This window comes from Misgurnus anguillicaudatus, chromosome 4 (assembly GCF_027580225.2).
Source record: "Misgurnus anguillicaudatus chromosome 4, ASM2758022v2, whole genome shotgun sequence".
NCBI lineage: Eukaryota > Metazoa > Chordata > Actinopteri > Cypriniformes > Cobitidae > Misgurnus > Misgurnus anguillicaudatus.
Genome location: NC_073340.2, coordinates 34,861,679 through 34,880,706, shown reverse-complemented (window position 1 = coordinate 34,880,706; position 19,028 = coordinate 34,861,679). Strand labels below are relative to the sequence as shown.

The 19,028-nt window shown below is 37.1% G+C and overlaps 1 protein-coding gene across 2 annotated transcripts in view; it reads right to left on the bottom strand.

Annotated features, from left to right (window-relative positions):
• The window catches only part of adam12a (ADAM metallopeptidase domain 12a), a 125,176-nt gene that overhangs the window by 57,236 nt on the left and 48,912 nt on the right, over nucleotides 1–19,028 (bottom strand). For both annotated transcript variants that reach the window (XM_055175353.2, XM_055175352.2), the window contains exon 4: nucleotides 1,134–1,209. In XM_055175353.2, coding sequence (XP_055031328.2) covers nucleotides 1,134–1,209 — 76 coding nt within the window. The remainder of the gene's footprint in view (nucleotides 1–1,133; nucleotides 1,210–19,028) is intronic.

Genomic DNA, 19,028 nt, shown 5'->3' with positions numbered 1-19,028 from the left:
ATACAATTCACGATCGGGGCAGCTATGGCTTTCTTCTGATCAGGTTCGGACAGTCTTCACACATCTTACACTAAGCAAAAATCTGATAAGATAATCTGTAGAACCATCAAGAAAATCGGGACATCAGAAGGGGGGAAATCAGACAGATTATCTTTTGGTGTGTACCCAACATAAAATGAATAATTAAAAACAAATAAGATAAACTACCTTTATATATGCTATTTACTATTTTAATTACTATTTGAAAACTACTCACAACGATATCAAATGTTTTTCATACTGCTCTTCCTTAATTTGTCATAAAATAATGTAAGTAACGTAGACACTCTAAACCAGTGTCATTGATCTGTGTGTGTCTATGATCAGTCTGACAGAGTATCTGTCTTAGTTTGTGTCCTGAGATCTCAGATCAGTTTATAAAGTCCAAATTAAGCACAGCTTCCCCCCGACTGCCTTCAGGTCGAGCGTTTGGCTGCTTTTATGTGACCTGAACTCTTGTTTCCCATCAAAACAAAGCAGACACACATTGCTTCACAGCATTCAGCAAAATAAGCTGAAAAGGTCTGAATGGTTTATTAAATCCCACTCTCTCTTGTGTTGTGAAACACTGAATATCTCCATGCCTGAACATCAGGGGGATATTGTATTACTTTTCTTACATTCCTTTTTGTATTTTTTAAACAAATAACTGTGTGAGGTGAGCTATAGTTAGTTTAATAGTAAAAATTTAATTTAAATTCATTTAACTTTCGCTTTCACATGCGTGTGCGATAGTTTCAGGTGAGCACGTGAAACTAAACTTAAAAAAAATTCTAATTAAAAAATTTAAAAATTCTGCACATGAAGGTTTTACGTGAACACATGAAAGTTTCACGTGAGCACATGAAACTAAACTTTAGATTTTTTTACTCCAATGTCACCTTTGGGGCTCGGTAAAAACCACCTCAAGTGAGCGTAAAATTTTTATTCGAATTTGGCGTTTCCATCGTTTGTTTCTTATGCGATACTTCAAAATGTGCATAAAATTAGTGTGATGGCAACCCAGCTACAGTCAAATGCGTTTCAACACTTTTAACAGGTGTTCTGTACAACTTTTGTAAATGAACATGATGTAATGTGGTTTGTGATCTTACAGTGACATTTGGTGAGGTTGTGACGCGTCCGTCCTCCAGGTAATGTGTTTCTGTGTAGTGACCAGCAAACAGACCTCTGTAACACAAACATACAGATACAGTTAGGTTCATTGTTTTCCTAAATTTCCTTCAACTATTACAACAAAGTAATTTTAATTTAAACAGGATATGAATGCAAAATACAAAAAACACAGTCCTTGGCTAAGTGTTGGGGATACAAAAAGCAAAAAAAGTTAGTCTGTTTATTCTTTTACCAAAACAGATAAAAATTGACATGACTTTCATTTCTGGCCAATGACTTTTCTGTTAATAGGTTGTGAATGTTGTATCAAAAGCAACTCAGCACTATTTTGTTTTGTTGCAGTTGCTCATTTGAAAGAATATTGAACCAGCTTGACTTTGATCTAAAATATTGATGGGTTTTAAAAACATTGTGCCCCTCCGGGTGAGCCGTTTACATGGTGTATGTAAGAAACAAAAGCTGCTGTCATTGCTTACATCGGTTTGGCACCAACCTTAAAACCTCACAGATGTAACTGGACAGAAAATGTTATGTAAGTCTTAGAACATGATGCGTCTACACACATGCATACAAAAATATATGTACTAAATATTTAAGCCACACTTTAAAATTATTGGCATAAAAAAGCATTATTGGCATAAATGATAACATATCAAAGTGAAATTTGTGAAGGAAAGCACAAAAAAACTGTGTGCTTCTCCATTCTTATTTGTGCATACAAATGATGTGGATACAAGGAAAGACACGAAGACAGAGGAGTCAAAGCATTAAGTGAAATGCAATATCTCTTCTCTATATAAAGTTTATTCCCTTATCAAATAAAGTGCATTAAAAACTCAAAATATTATACAAGAAAAATAAATATTTCAGTAAGAGTTCATAGCCTCACTACATTAAAGTAACGTCATTCTTAAAAGTGCTGTACAATTAACATAATATGTGTCTATACATGAATATTAAATATACTCCCAGATAGCATGCAACCATTGAAACAATGTTAAAAATTGTTGATTTGTCAATGTTAATACAATTGAATCAATATCACGTTTGCACCCTCGATTAATATTGAAAAAATATTGAAATTTAAACAAATCACCATTGTTGTGATCAGTGTTTGCTTTAGTTTGGTCACTGGCTCTTGACATTAACTAAGTTACATTTTTCTTTTTTTAGTTTTTGTATATGTTTATGTAGGAACACATGTGCATTGGTAAAGAAAGTGTTTCAAAGTTAAGTTGAAACTGATTGCTTTTTGTGAAGATGTCAATATGATATAAAATTAAGCTGCTTTCCATGATTATGTTGATCCATTTTTGACAATTATAATTGTTTTGGTTTTTTGTAAATACAATGTGATAAGATAAACAGAAAAATTGCTGACACATTCAGACATCATTACTCATCCTACAAATCTCAACAATGGTGACAATAATCAAACAAATTCAGATGAAACGATCAACTGCAATGCATGCTGGGAGTCATAAATTAGTTTAGTACTACGATGATACCCAGCATGCATTGCAGCGTGAAGCTTTCTTTTGTTGATCGTCACCATTGATGAGATTTATAGACCGATTCATGATGTCAGAGATAGATCTAGTAGTTTAATCTTCTAAATGTGTTTTTATAATTCTCAACTAGTACTGTAATATCCATTTCTTACACACCTTTAACAGTATTTCATTAATATTATTTAGGTATATCTACAAGAATTAAACTACTTGATAACATTAGATCTTTGTGTTTTTTTGCCATAGCAGATGTATTTTAAAACACTGCTTCAGCAGCCAAAGAAAACTTAACATTAAAACACAAGAGTCAAGGGCCCAACTAAAGCAAACACTGATCACAATAATGATGATTTGTTGAAATTTCTATATTTTTTTAATATTAATGGAGGGTGCAAACGTGACATTGATTCAATTGTATTAACATTGACAATTCAATGATTTTTAACATTGTTTCAATGGTTGCATGCTATCTGGGCTGTCTGATACGAGTCTACATTTACAATCATATAATGATTAACTCGAAGATTTGTTAAAAAATTGAGATGTCCGGGTCGTAGGAGCGAGGAAGCAAATTGAGAAGCACCCAAAGTTTTTAAAATAGGCTACTGTGCAAAATTATGACACATGTGGTTTTGTATTTAAAGTGTGGGGATGTGGGATATTTTAACAGCAGTATTCCTGTATTTAAAAAAAAAAAGGATCATTTACAATGTTTTACACACCTGCCTCTCCAAACATTAAATATACAGGTTATATTATCTATTTACCTTGAAGTAATAACCCTAAGCCAGTCAGGAGATCTAAAGACTCCAGATACACTAATAGGGAGTTTCAGAGACCCTAATATTTCAATGGAGAGCAAATATTTGGGTTCTGCAGGTTGATTTCTTCTCTTTCTTTGGTATTATTTGGTAAAACTTCACCAGCAGTAAAGGATCTCGGATGAAAGATTCCCTCAGTCTGTGAAAGGATCTTCCTCTCTCACCGCTGAAATAATCTTGTCATCAGATACTGAGAATAATTACAACATCTGCTCTTCATCTGTTCTCATGCAGCTGTGCTTTCCTAACCAAAGCCTATCCATCGAAGAAAGTGATAAAACGATAGAGATAATCCGAGTACTGCTGAGTCAAAGAAAATAACTCAGAGCTCTGACTGTCGGCATAAAGTCTGGACCTCACTGGTTTTCATTCATTCTGTTCTAATGCAACACTGATGTCCACATCGAGGTTTTTTAAAAGAGTACAGGTTAACATAAAATCCTTACTACAGTCTTTACCTTAAACATTATTTAATACCTCTCTCGAAGAGTTTAGCTTAGTTTTTGCCTTTCCAATGAAATCAAACATCACATTTTTACATATTGCATGTTGATGTTGTTTTCGCATTTACCAAACTTCCAAGAATCGGTGAACAAACACTTCAGATAAAAAAAGATGCTTTTAGTATCAAACCAAAAATACAGGAAAGTGGACATGATTACCTCCTAGTACATCCTAGAAAAACAGATAATTATATTAATTTTAAAAGCCAAGACTTATTAAAGCCTGTAGAAGGAGAATGTTCATTGAAATTACTTTTTAATGTTTATTATAACGGATGGCTGTTTAAATGGTGAATGTGCTCAGGATGTTACATCATAATTACCAATACATCAACAGAAAGCTTTTTTATTCAACTTTCAGATGATGTATACATCTCAGTAAAAAAAAAACTATGACGCATTTTGTGGTCAAGGTCACATATAATGAAGTATCTGCACTCAGGTAATTATTTTTAACCCATGCTGGGTAAATATTGAACAGAATACAACGCTTATTTTAACCCATAGTTGCATAACAACAACCAGTGTTCGAATTATGTCAAACATTATGGGGGTCCTCTAGCTAAGATCCACCCAACCCCAAGGCCAAAAACCCCCTGTCATTATAGGGAAGCCTAGATTTCACAAGAATCCTTGATCCTTGATCAACATTTGAATCAAAGAAACCCCAAATTACCCTTAACTCAAACCATAACCATTTTTACCCCTAAAATTAGTGTGAATTAATCGTTTGAGATTTTTTTAAAGCCCCTAACCATAAAGATTACTAAAGATAATAACTAAAGATTCTTACCATCAACGAGGTCAAAATACACAGCGTGAAACACATTTGAGAGTTTACATTTATTACAGTCAGGAATGTTTTGGATTATACTATAGTGAAATTGGGACAATAATAGAAAGCATTGCTTTGTGGTAGCGCAATACAATTTTATGTAGTATTTTAATTTGAATAAAAACCAGAGAACCCCCCAATTCATTTTTTGTGCTTTATAGGGGGTCCCCCAATGCTTATTGAAGGTCCGGGACCACCCCAGCCCACCCTCAATTCGAACAATGACAACAACCCAACATTGTGTAATTTTTATTGGGGCATTTTTAACCCAGCATTGGGTAATTTTTAACCCAGCATTAGGTCATTTTAAACTCAGCATTGTGTCATTTTTACTCAGTATTAGGTCATTTTTAACTCAGCATTGTGTCATTTTTAACACATCATTAGGTAATTTTTAACTCAGCATTGGATCATTTTTACCCAGCATTGGGTCATTTTTAACCCAGCATTGGAAAAATGTAAACCCAGGATTGGGTCATTCTTAACACAGCATTGGGTCATTTTTAACCACGCATTGGGTCATTTTTAACCCAGCATTGGGTAATTTTTAACCAAGCATTGGGTCATTTTGACCAAGCATTGGGTAATTTTTAACCCAGCATTGGGTCATTTTTACCAAGTATTGGGGCATTTTTAACCCAGCAGGGTAATTTTGAACCCAGCATTGCGTCATTTTGAACCCAGCATTAGATCATTTTTAACCCAGCATTGGGTCCTTTTAACCCAGCATTGGGTTATTTTTAACCCAGCATTGGATACATTTTTAACCCAGCATTGGGTCATTTTTACCAAGTATTGGGTCATTTTTAAATCCAGCATTGGGTCATTTTTAACTCAGCATTGGGTCATTTTACCAAGCATTGGGGCATTTTTAACCCAGCACTGGATAACTTTTAACCCAGCATTAGGTCATTTTTACCCAGCATTGGGTAATTTTTGACCCAACTTTTTGGTCATTTTAACTCAGCATTGGGTTATTTTTAACCCAGCTTTTCGTAATTTTTAACCCAGCATTGGATAAATTTTTAACGCAGCATTGGGTCATTTTACAAAGTATTGGGTCATTTTTAACACAGCGTTGGGTCATTTTAAACCCAGCATTGGGTCATTTTACCAAGCATTAGGGCATTTTTAACCCAGCATTGGGTAATTTTTAACCAAGCATTGGGTCATTTTGACCAAGCATTGGGTAATTTTTAACCCAGCATTGGGTCATTTTTACCAAGTATTGGGGCATTTTTAACCCAGCAGGGTAATTTTGAACCCAGCATTGCGTCATTTTGAACCCAGCATTAGATCATTTTTAACCCAGCATTGGGTCCTTTTAACCCAGCATTGGGTTATTTTTAACCCAGCATTGGATACATTTTTAACCCAGCATTGGGTCATTTTTACCAAGTATTGGGTCATTTTTAAATCCAGCATTGGGTCATTTTTAACTCAGCATTGGGTCATTTTACCAAGCATTGGGGCATTTTTAACCCAGCACTGGATAACTTTTAACCCAGCATTAGGTCATTTTTACCCAGCATTGGGTAATTTTTGACCCAACTTTTTGGTCATTTTAACTCAGCATTGGGTTATTTTTAACCCAGCTTTTCGTAATTTTTAACCCAGCATTGGATAAATTTTTAACGCAGCATTGGGTCATTTTACAAAGTATTGGGTCATTTTTAACACAGCGTTGGGTCATTTTAAACCCAGCATTGGGTCATTTTACCAAGCATTAGGGCATTTTTAACCCAGCACTGGATAACTTTTAACCCAGCATTAGGTCATTTTTACCCAACATTGGGAAATTTTCACCCAGCATTGCGTCATTTTTCACCCAGCATTGCGTCATTTTTAATCCAGCATTGGGTCATTGTTAACCCAGCATTGGGTCATTTTTAACCCAGCTTTGGGTAATTTTTTACCCAGCATTGGGTCATTTTTAACCCAGCATATGTTGTGTCCAATAATTACCCAGCATGGGTTAAAAATAAAATAATAAAATATTTAGAGTGTGTGTTTTATATGTTGATAGAAAAAATTTGTAGTCATCTACACAGATGCTCTTGAACAGCAGTCAACTAGGATTATTGTCTGCAGAAACATGTAGCTATATCTAACAGCCGGATCTGTCGATATTAAAGCCAAACCACAGACCACCTGAGAAAAACAGAATATGAGAAGTTTAGTACAGCCAGTGAAATCAAGATTGAATTGAATGATCATCAGATATTTCAATATCTGCTGGTTTTCTAATCACACATGAAATGGCAACCATTAACTCCTGACTACTAACAGACTGACATCATGAAAAGTCTAAAGAGATTCCTTCAGGTGAACATTAGAAGCATGAAGATTCAACATGTGTTTCTTCATCCACAGACAGATGAGACAGTGGTTTCTGTAAGGCTAAAAAATTTGTCTTCGCTTTTTACTATTGCACGTCCAACACTTTGTTGAGGCTTGCTACAACTTTTGATGAATGAATTTCCAACTTTGGTGCTGGTGCTGTTCAAATCAACTTACAAATGAGAGAAAAATATATTTTATAGACACAGCAGACATTTAAGAGATCTGATCTATGATTTTTTTTTGGTATTATACTCAATAGCAAAGTCTGAACATACACAACTAAGATTTGAAAACTGTACTGTAGGTTGTCAAAACTTCTGTATCTGTAACTTTCTCTTTATCTGCTTACATATCAAAAAACGTACAGAAAACACTGCCATATTTCAACTTTCATCATGCCTTTATATGTTTCTGAAGTTTTACAGCCTGCGGTCATACTGTCATACAGTACTGTAGTAAAGAAAGACGGTCATGTGGGTTTGGAACGACATGAGGGAGGAACAAATGATGACAGAACGTATGGTTTTGGGTGAACGAACCATTTAACCACTTCAGCGCTGTAGCTGCCACTTTAAAAGAAATGAATCTCAACTCTTCATGAGCTCAAAAGATCTCATATATCATCATAATGTCAGTGAGAACCCTGCTTCCAGATGAAAACCTTTATTTAAAGGTTAAAAATGACTATCAACCTAAAACTATTTCCTCGACACAGTAGCATGACTTTTAGTGACTGTTTTCTAATTTACTTTTCAATTATTCACAAGAGCAGAGAGTGAACAGAGTGAAACATTTGCAATTCTTTGTCACAAAAGATGATAGAAGTAAAGAAGTAAAGCCAAAGGCAAAAGAAAGAATAATTAAATCATCTCTCACTGAGATAAAGACACCCGGCCGGGCATCGCCATTTCCCACGGTCACTAAATGCTTTGTGTTCTCACTAGATAGGAAACCAGCAGGGAACAAAACACAGCGGTTTCTGAACTCTTACCAAGTGTGTCAGTGATTCAACGCTGCACCTCTGCCAGGTTTAAATGAAAAGCAAGCACAGGACTGCTTTTATTTACACAGCGCTGAGGTACGAGAGAGAGCCAAAGACAAGCCAGAAGAGTCAGTAACATCTTAAATTATATTCCAGGACTTTGGACGACAAAGCACAGATTCAGCTCGCGTCCGTCTCATCGTGGATAAAACTTGGTTTTCTCATTCATCTCTGTAGAAATAAGGTCTCAACATGGCAAAGAAATTAGCTGCTTTTTTTTGCTCTGCTTGAAACTGGGATTTAATGATAATGCAGCAATGCATTCATCATGTTTTGTGGATAATGTTTTAAAAGCTTCATTGAGGATAGGTCTACTACTAGGCAACATTTAGAGGTTTTATCTGTTGGATGGTGAAACTTTAAACAGGGATAAAGTTTGGTACAGGAATAGTTCACCCAAAAATAATAATTCGTTTATTTACTCACCCTCAGGCCATCCGATATGATGGTGACATTTTTCTTCAGTAAAACAATAAAGAAGATATTTTGCAGAAACTGCAGTGCTCCGTGATCCATATAATGCAAGTAAATGGGTAACAGCACTTCAAAAAGTTAAAAAAGCAGATCAATCTAGTGATTAGCCGACTTCGAAACACTGCTTTATGAAGCCTCAAAACATTATGAATCTTTTGGTTTCGAATCAGTGGTTCTGAGCATGTTTCAAACTAGGCCTGATTACGTTAAAGGTCCTGTCCCAAATGACACACTTCATGTGGACTTTCGATCTTGTGGCCTTAAATTGCACGTGCTCGCTGTACCATTTGTCATTTTTACGCTCCGAGGGTGCTCATCAACGCCCCCATTGCACCCTTGACGCGGTCTTCGGCGAAGCCGGCACTGCTGCAGGCTCCACACACTTTCCCAACCCAGAAGTCCTTGCGAAAGAGCAATCAGACGACAGATGGGAGGAGTTCACACCACTTCTCTTCCTATTTCTGGCGTGATGCTCGAGTCTGTCCTAAAATACGACCCCGGTGCGGCCTCGTGGACTCGCGTCCAGGGTTTCTAATGCTGTTTACAGCAGCCGCGGTAGAGGCGCCAAGCGCAAGTGATTTCAAAGTCAACGTAAAGATGTGTTGACGCGCGTCTGGATGCTCAAGGCGCAAAGGGGGTGTTTAGCGCAGCGTTATAGACGCGATTCCATCTGGCTCAATTTGGTGCTTTTTGTGCATTTTGCGTTTGATGCGAATTTGCGGCTGATGCCCAAGATTAAACATTTGAAACTTGGCGGACTTTTGCGCCACTTTAACCAATCAGGAGCCTGCTTGCTGCTATGGCGGCAGCCCCGCATTCAACATGAAGGAACGCTTGATATTGTCAGTAAGCAGTCACCCGGAGGTATGCGACCCAAGTTTTTTTTTTTTCTATAGAGACAGTAATAAAAAAGACCTCGCTTGGAAGAGTGTCAGTGAGGACATTGGGCAACCTGGTAAGTTGTAAATACACATTTTACTTTTGAGTCATGTGACATTTATCGACCCGCGGAATTCCCACCGTTTTTTAAACTATTTTCTCCCTAGAGTAAGGTGACCAAATACAAACCAGTAAGTCTCTCGATAAATGCACAATCAACATCAGCCATCTTGCAAACAGACAACCGCATAGCACTTGCCCCTCCCACAAGAAGCGGATTTTGCCTCTGACGCGCGTCAAATGCTTGCTTTTTCCAATGCATTCAAACTGTTCAAGCGGCAAACTAGGAGGGGTAGACGTGATTTTGACGCCTCAAACGCGGCTGGTGTAAACGCAGCATAAGGTCTGCACTACATGATGTCATCAAAGTGTGGACTGAGGAAGTCCGCAAGTCTGGAGTGTGCCATTTGGGACAGGGATGTTTCGAAAATCTGATGGTTCACCACTAGGGGCAGTTGATCGCAAATGATCAGTGTCTAATAGGTGAACTCGGGTCAGTTTTATTATGCAAGTTCATAAAACATTAATCCTGCAGACTGATAACACCACCATTTTGCCTACTTTTTGTTTATAGAGAGATTCAATGACAAACATGTGCATAATTAAAACGGGTGTTAGAGTGAAAATGATTGAACAGTTTTGTTTCTCTCATTACTAGATAAATCCAATACAAAAGTAATCCACACGACTCCTGGTGATACAGTAATGCCTTGTGAAGCCAATCGCCATTTTTTGCAAGACACTGAACATTATTTACAACATTATTAGTGTTAAAGAGCACCTATTTTACTTCTAAAAAAAAACGTTATTTTGTGTAATTGGTACACTCTAAAAACAAACGGTGCTATATAGCACCAAAAGTGGTTCTTTACTCGTAATCATAGAAGAACCGTCTTCAGTGTCATATACCACCGGTGAAGCACCTGTGTAGAACCAAATAGGGGCCATATAGCACCACATATGGTTCTACATAGCACTATATGGTTCTACACAGGTGCTTCACTGGTGCTTCACCGGTGCTATATGGCACCAAAACGGTTACTCTATGACCACGAGCAAAGAACCAACCTTGGTGCCATACAGCACCATTTGTTTTTAGAGTGTATAATACAATGTGTTTGCATGGTATGTGGTTCAAAAATCACATTATTTTCTGTAAATTTTTGTAGCTCCAGATTTCTCTGTTTTCCTGAAACGCACTGATTTTTGTACAAAACTCATCGATTTTATAAAGCACTGTGTCTCTGATTGGAAAGTAATCTGTACGTTGTGATTGGCCTGAATACCTTTGACATCAGCCGGAAATGTGACTCTCCTTACCATGTTTGAAAGATTTTTTCTACATCTTTACTACATCACCAATCCCAGGAAGTAAACTGTTGCTTTCAATCCATGTGTTTGTTGTAATCCAAGAAAAAAGAAATTCAAATTCTAAGTTTGAGATTTTTTTGAGGTTTTATGTCACAATTTTTTTGGAGCTTGAGCGAAGGAATGCACCCTACACGAGGGGGGCACACACCAAAAAGTTTAAGACACAATTTAACGTGAGAGTTTAGACAAATCTCATTTGTCAGTTTGTATTACTAGACAGGACATGATACTGTACCACTGAAACCCAAGACAAAAGCAGAAATCTTATGAAAAATTGTTTACTATCAGATCATGTTAAAGGTGCAGTGTGTAGATTTCAGCACCATCTGGCAGTGAGATTGTGAATGGCAACCAACGGCTCAGTCCACCATTCACTGAAACGTTTAGCCGCCACAGGACAAACATGCTGTTGTCTAAGACAAAATACAGTAGTGACAAAACACGCTCTGTAACGCAGATTGTCCATTTAGGGCTTCTGTAGAAACATGGCGGCACAAAATGGCGACATCCTTGTAAGTGGACCCGCTGTGTATGTAGATAAAAATGGCTCATTCTAAGTTAATAAACACACAACAGTTCATTATGTAAGGCCTTATACACCACTGATAATATAGTTATGTATATAATAGTGCATTTGATCCTTATAAAAGTTACACACTGGAACTTTAAAAGTGTGACATGGCCAAACCATCATATAAAAATATGTTTATGTCTAATATATTCAAGCAAGTATCTCATTTCCACCTTTTATCCAAAGTAAATTGCAACATACAAATACCGTAAGATTTTGTCAAATGAGGCAAGCGAACTCTACAACACTAGGGTCACTTTCTAGATCACTTACAGAAATACACCGAACAACACAATTGTGTAATGAAGGAACTGATGACTTGAAATACAATAATCTTTGCAAATTCTCAGGATCTGATGTAATGACCCCTCCATGACAAAACAAAGACTGTTGCCAGTTTTTCAGCTTTCACTAATGAGAAGATTACACCCCTGGCTCGGACCAAAAATGGTGTTTGTTTCGATCTTAGGGTTGAACTGCTCCACAACACTCCATTCCAAATCCATTTGTTTGTCACATGAGAACATTCAAAAGTTTCTGGAGAGCTGCAACGAGGCATCACAGGCCAAACACACATGAGGTGTCCTCATGGTTGGCATTGAGGAGTTGATAGCTTGTAATTGAGAAGTGAAGAGTAATTACTAAAAAATGAGAAAACATCTCCACTGACGGTGATAGATAATAAAATACTGATCTTTAAACTCTAAAGGGGGTCACACATAGGAAATGAGCTCATACTGAACAGACATCATCAGTTCATGTTGAAAGACAGAACTGCAGATCCATATAAATAAAATCATCTGTGTTTGGGTCAATGCTAATAATGTGTCTCAATGTGTATCATCACAAACTGAAGTCGGTTCAGGTCAGAATCAGCCGGTTTAAAGTACTGTGATGTTCAGAGGAGCTTGTCTTCACAGATATATCATTTTAATGTGAGCTGGAAAAACACCAGCGGCAGACAGAGCGGAGAAGATCTTTCACTTCATGCAGACAGACCGGATGGTGTTTTACAAATGCATGCAAAACTAACATGCATATAAAGTATTTTCTGGATTCATTCGATGTAAATACAGAAAATATGTCATCTGTGTATAACAAAACAAATACACTTCAACAAGAGGTACAGTAGATGTTTAATGTAACAAAACCCAAAGACCCAGCCTCTCCTCTGAAGTCCATTGCATCTGTCTATTACAAAATCTTTGTGTTCATCTGGCCACATTAACACATCTGTCATCAAGTACACAAACGTTTGGGCGTGTGTTAAATTCAATCACATTTCTGTTCAGTGATGTTCGTCTGTGATAACTTCACACAACAATGTACGATCTTTCCAATCAAAATCAGATCATAAATTGAAAGGTGACTGTGAGGCCATCTTTCTGATGATCTCAAGTCTCGCTTCGTGTAACAGGACATGTTCATCAAATGGACCAAATCAAAAGTGCATGCAAATGTATTCAGATAATCAGCAGATGAAATATGGTGAAATAGGAAAGATGGATCTGATCCCACAGATGTTTAGAGTTAGAACTCATTTTATAGCAGATTTACTCATCTGAAACGTCTGCAATAAATAATATCGTATATCGAAATAAAAAGAAATTGTGGTCTTTTTATGAGTAGGCCTTGGGATTATATAGATTTTTTTAAATGGTATAAAAATATTAGAACCGAAAGATTTTATTATGTCTTATTTTGTTGACTGTGTCCGCTCTTGTCCTTGGTGAAACCAGCCTGTGTTTGCTAGTTTAACTTGTTTAAGACAGTCACAGTCTGGTGTTTAGCTAGTCGGCCAACTGGTTTAATGCCCAACTTAACTCTATAAATACAATTTATTCAAAAGCTAAGGAAAAAATGTGTTTTCAAAAGAGATGACCAGCTACTCATGCTTGTATAAAGAGCTTTCAAAGTAACCATAAACTAAAATTGTCAGTTTGACAAGGCCGGGTGACCAAACTAGAGGTCTCATCGGGTCCCAAGGAAATGTACCCGACCCAAAATGACCTGAAACACTTTTTACATGAATACACTTTTTTTTTAAGAAAGACCCTACAGAAGACAAACCCAAGATAATTAGACCCAAGTCCTACCTGACCCAGTGGCAATTTTTTTTAACCCGACTGGACCCGAATATCTGCAGTCTGCAGCTGCGCACCCACCAGTCAGAAAAAAATCCTGTGGCCTCTAAACCAGTTTGGCCACTGCTCCATTTTTTTTTATCTGATGACGACACCAAGTTAACCGCTAAAATGTGCAAAATGAATTTACAGGTCTGGCTTAATGAAAATTAACCTAACGCCAGCTACACAATGTTGCAAGAGCTCCGATTAGGGGTTGGACACATGCTATATACTGTAGTTCAGGTCTTCTCAGGTCCGTTCGGCAAAAACACATTCATTTAAAATTACCCAAGGCCACAAATATTATACCCGACCCGCAAACATGAAACTTTTAGACCTGAACCTGCCTGGATTTTCAGATCTAAGTGGACCCGTGAAGAGCTCTAGAACAAACGACTCAAAGTGAACAGAAGTTTCAAAATGAAGGGGTCGTTAACACATACGGACTACCGGCACATTCGGGAACTTGACTGTCAATTCAGGGCTCTAGACTAACTTTTTGCACTGGTTGCACTGGTGCGCCTAACATTTTTTCTTAGGTGCACCAGCACAAAAGTTAGGTGCACCCTAATTTTTGACTGCATCGGATTTATAGTTCACCCAAAAATGAAAATTCTGTCATAATTTACTCACTCTGATGTTGTTACAAACCTGTATAAATGTCTTTGTTCTGGTAAACATGAATGAAAATATTTTGAGGAATGTTTGTAACCAAACCATTCATGAGCCCCATTCACTTCCATAGTATTTTTTTTTCCTAGAAGTGAATGGGGCTCATGCTTGGTTTGGTTATTAACATTCCTCAAAATATCTTGCTTCGTGTTTATCAGAACAAATAAATTTATACAGGTTTGTAACAAAATGAGGGAGAGTTAATGCTGACAGAATTGTCATTTTTGGGTGAACTGTCCCTTTAACACCGCAAGTTATGGTGGTTTAATACAGAATATAAACATGTAGGCTATTTTATAATTTTCCTTATACGAGTCATGCACAGTCCTGTTTGATAACCCGCATGCGCGCGATTAAAATAACACTTGACCTGTTATCCGACATCAGCATCAATTTATTTCATACCCGCCCGTTTTACATAAAGACTGCGACCGGCCGCACCGCAAATCGTGAAGTAAGTAGAAACCTTTAAAGATCTTCATGCAGAACATTGACAGAAATAAGCACAGGACATTGACTGGACAAATATATTAACATTTAATGTGAAACTTTGTGAGGGTCGGCAGATTGACAGCTGAGCGGTCAGCAGTGTTTGAACACTCATATGCGCTGCGCTTATATTTATACCTTTTAAATTGATGATATGATTGCAGTGATTCCAAAGGGATGTCCAAAAAAACTCAAGTAGAATGTTAAATGTTTAAAGTTTAATGTATTTTTCTCGCTGCCCTGCGTAAACCCGCGCCGGTGATGGCATGAAATGCGTGATGAGATTGCATAAAAATGTTTTTTGTGCTGCATCGGATTTGGAGCGCGTCACACAATAAATAAACTCATATAGGCTATAGGCTACTTTTGAATTCGTTTTGTTAATTTGCTAATATTTAAGTTAAACACATTTCATGTAGGCTTATTTATTTTATTATTTTTTCACAAAAGAAAGATGTAATCATCACGTTCTATTCATTTTAATGCCTTTTGCGCATAAACTAAACCCTTGGGGGAATTATTTATAAATGAATCAACAACGCAAATCAAGGAATGAACTTATTTCTCTATTTAAGACAGTCTGGCAGGGCGGTGATAGCGATACAGCAAACACCGAAAAGTTTATAGGATTAGATTTGGAAATAAGATTATGAAGAAAACAGCGGTCCTGACTCCTGGCTTTTTTCTATACATTTGGCGCACGGAACGCGACATTGCTGTTGGGTTACGTTCAAATAATTTTCTTCAAAAGAATTATGCTTTGGCTCTGACTCGATTGTAAGAGGCTCATTACCTAATTCCGTCTTCGGGTTTGGACCTGATGTGACGGGAGGTTGATGTCAGAGCATTGGTTGTGATCTTCGGACGGATCAGGCAACTTAACATTCTTAACGAAAAAGTTGTCAATCGTTCTTTTCCTCTTCTCTTATCATCAGCGTCTCTCTCTCTCTCTCTCTGACTGGAGCGCACACGCATTTTTAAACGTACACACACGTAGATCTGGACCATGGCTTTTTCCCTCGAACTCCTGGGTTGCACCAGTGCGACCTGATATTTTTTTAAGTCGCACCATTGAGAAATTAGGTCGCATGTGCGACCAAATTGGTCGCACTCTAGAGCCCTGCAATTTCGTCATCGCCCCTTTTTGGGGGAAAACAAACGAGACTTCCCACCGACCCCCACTCAAAACAGCGGAACAAAGCAACGTTCGTACACAGCGGACAGGCGTAAATAACTTAAGAAATCACTCTGATTAAACATGTCAAGCTATTATATCACCATGCCTGTCATAGAGCACGAAAGATATATCAACAGATTTAATTTCATACTCCCAGCTTCAAAGTCGATGCTTTGTTCCGCTATTTTGTATGGACGTCAATCGGAAGTCTAGTTTGTTTTCCCCCATACCCAAAAGTGGGTGTGAACCTGTTCAGAGACATTCTATGAAGTTGCGCCGGTTGTGCGTATCAGTGTTTTCAATCAAAAATAAGAAACTTTTTATGCATTTTGGCTCTTCATTTACACAACAACAGTTACAAAACAACTGTTTTGGGGTCCTGAAAGCGCAAACTTTTGAAAATGGGTTTTAAAGTGAAAGTTTTTGAATACGACTCCTTTAGCGTTTCGATGTGCACTACAAAAAGCAAATTTGTGATGTCACAAAGTAAACCCCACCCACTGATTAACATAGCATTTGCATGCAAGTTGACTTTGAAAATACAAATTGAAAACAAAAACAAAAAGAGAACATAAAATGAAACTGAACTTTACTATTACTGCATGATCATTAATAAAAAACCTTTTAAAAATGATTTTTTAAGTTTGCCTTTTAGTTTTGCTTCAAGATTGTAGTGAAAACAAATGTCAATCATCAGTTGCATTTTATTTTTCAATTTGACAGGGAAGATGCATTAAAATATTGAAAATTAAAATGAAATTATTTATTTATAATTTTCAGTTTTCTATAAATCTGGTTTAAATTTTCATCTTTATCAGTAATTAATTTATCTAAAATTGACAGAAAAAAACTTCCATACAAACCTAGATTATTTCGACAATGCTGTTGTGTTTAAAATCATAGCCAAACAAACAAATTAAGCTGCACATTTAGTGGAAACCTGGAGCTCTCCAAAGCCTGTAATTATCACACCAGTCCATCATTCAAGTTTGTGAAGCTGTTTTCTGCTTTTATCTGCCTAGATTTTGGATTTTGAATCATTGATCTTCCATGGGCCTCTCTGTGTGCATTTTAATCCTGGACCCTGGCTTTACAAACATGTTTGGATGTACTGTCTTCAGATGGTTCAACATCTGCTAAAAGCAGTAGGAATATGATAGATTAAAATCAGCCTGAGCCAGTCACAACCATCTGGGAATACAATTTATTTACTGATTCATTTGAACATCATCTAACTTGACTCGCCAGATCGGTCTAAACTGCTCATCTGCTGCCTAATAAATACAAGATTAAATAAAAATCATTTTAAACTGCCTGAGAAACAGAAGAACGGGAATGTTATTATGTTATACACATAATGATAAATGTATACCTTATAATGCACTGTAAGTCGCTTTGGATAAATCCATAAATGTAAATGTTATTTCAGGTGAAGGGATTCTTAAAAAAATATATTTACAAAACTGAAAATTCTGCCACTGTAATATTGTTTAAAATCTATTAACTCTTTCGCCGCCATTGACGAGATATCTCGTCAATTAAGAGAAAACGCTTCCCCGCCAATGACGAGATTTTACATCTTTCCGCAATACCGCTATTATCCACCAGGTGGATAATATACAACCCCGGAAGTAACGCCTCACGTAAAAGAGAAAGAACTCCGTGTATGTTTTAAAGATCGCTCTGCATCTGATCTCTATCAAAAGTCCTTCGCAAAAATGGAATTATCTCAGCTTTTTGCTCAAAATTGGGTGTTTTTGAAGAAACCTTCCCATGTTTGAGAGGTGCTTACAAGAGAACTAATAAAGGTAGGATGAAACGTTTTTTTTTTGTTGTTTGAAAGCAGAGGGTCTGTTCTTTCATCTGATATATTGTTTGTTTATATATTTTACGAAGAACATTTTCTGAAAGGCATTAAACTTTTGTGAAAATCATGAAAAATGCTGGCGCTGGCTGGCAACTTTTTTCAAAACGCTGGCGGGGAAAGAGTTAACTCTCCAAAACAGAACAGAAGGTTTGGCAAATTTTGTGCCATGATAAGATAAACTTTCAATGAGAGTTTTAGTAAACGATAACATTTTGCAAGCATAATGAAAGCATGAAAATCAAATCTGGAAAAGTTTAACTTTATTCTGTACTGAAACATCGGATATCCATTTGCATGTGTCATGTTTAGTAAGCTTTACAGCAAATCTTGACTTACAGAGAACCTGTTTAGACAAAACATCACTTCTGATGAAAAACTGAGCGTTTCTTTAATAATCCAGCCAATAAAACAAAGTGTTGTTTAACAAAGCAAGCGCAAGAATTTGTATTTGTATCTAAATGAGCGATTTTTCCATAAATGCAAATGAAGCAAGTTTGTGAAGAACATCTATATTCATGAAGACTCGTCACTGGAACTAATGAATTCAAACTAGCCGTCCTCATTATTCTTCTGGTGCAGTACATGCAGAATAACCCAACACATACATTAAAAAGATACATGACAAAATCTGAATCACAGATTTCTCCAACACATTTTTGTTGTCTCATGGCAAATGAGCTTCACTCGAACGGCCTCAAACACCAACAAAGCGTCTTTCCACATCTCCGCTCTTTTCAGCGTTGGTGTCTGGAGTGCTTTATTTTCTCCTGCATCAAGGATTTTTCACACACATTAACACTTTCTGATCTCCACACATCCTCATGTTGTTCTTATCCTCCGTTGCCCTTCAGTCTCAGAACACTCAGCTTTCATCGTCATGTTCAAAGGCGTCCCTGTAGGCAGCTTTCACACACTCAGATGTCTACAGCCAAACCTCAGACTCGTGCACTTCACTGCGACCACACTGATGATTCGAGTAAAACATCTGCTTTCTGCATGAGCGACTGTCTAACAGCTCCCATAAGACTCTCGCTCTCTTCTGCTTTACTGGGTTTTAAAGCGAACGACTGTAAGATCCTGAAATACACAGCTGGCCCATATTCAACACATGATTTGGAATATGAATTAAATT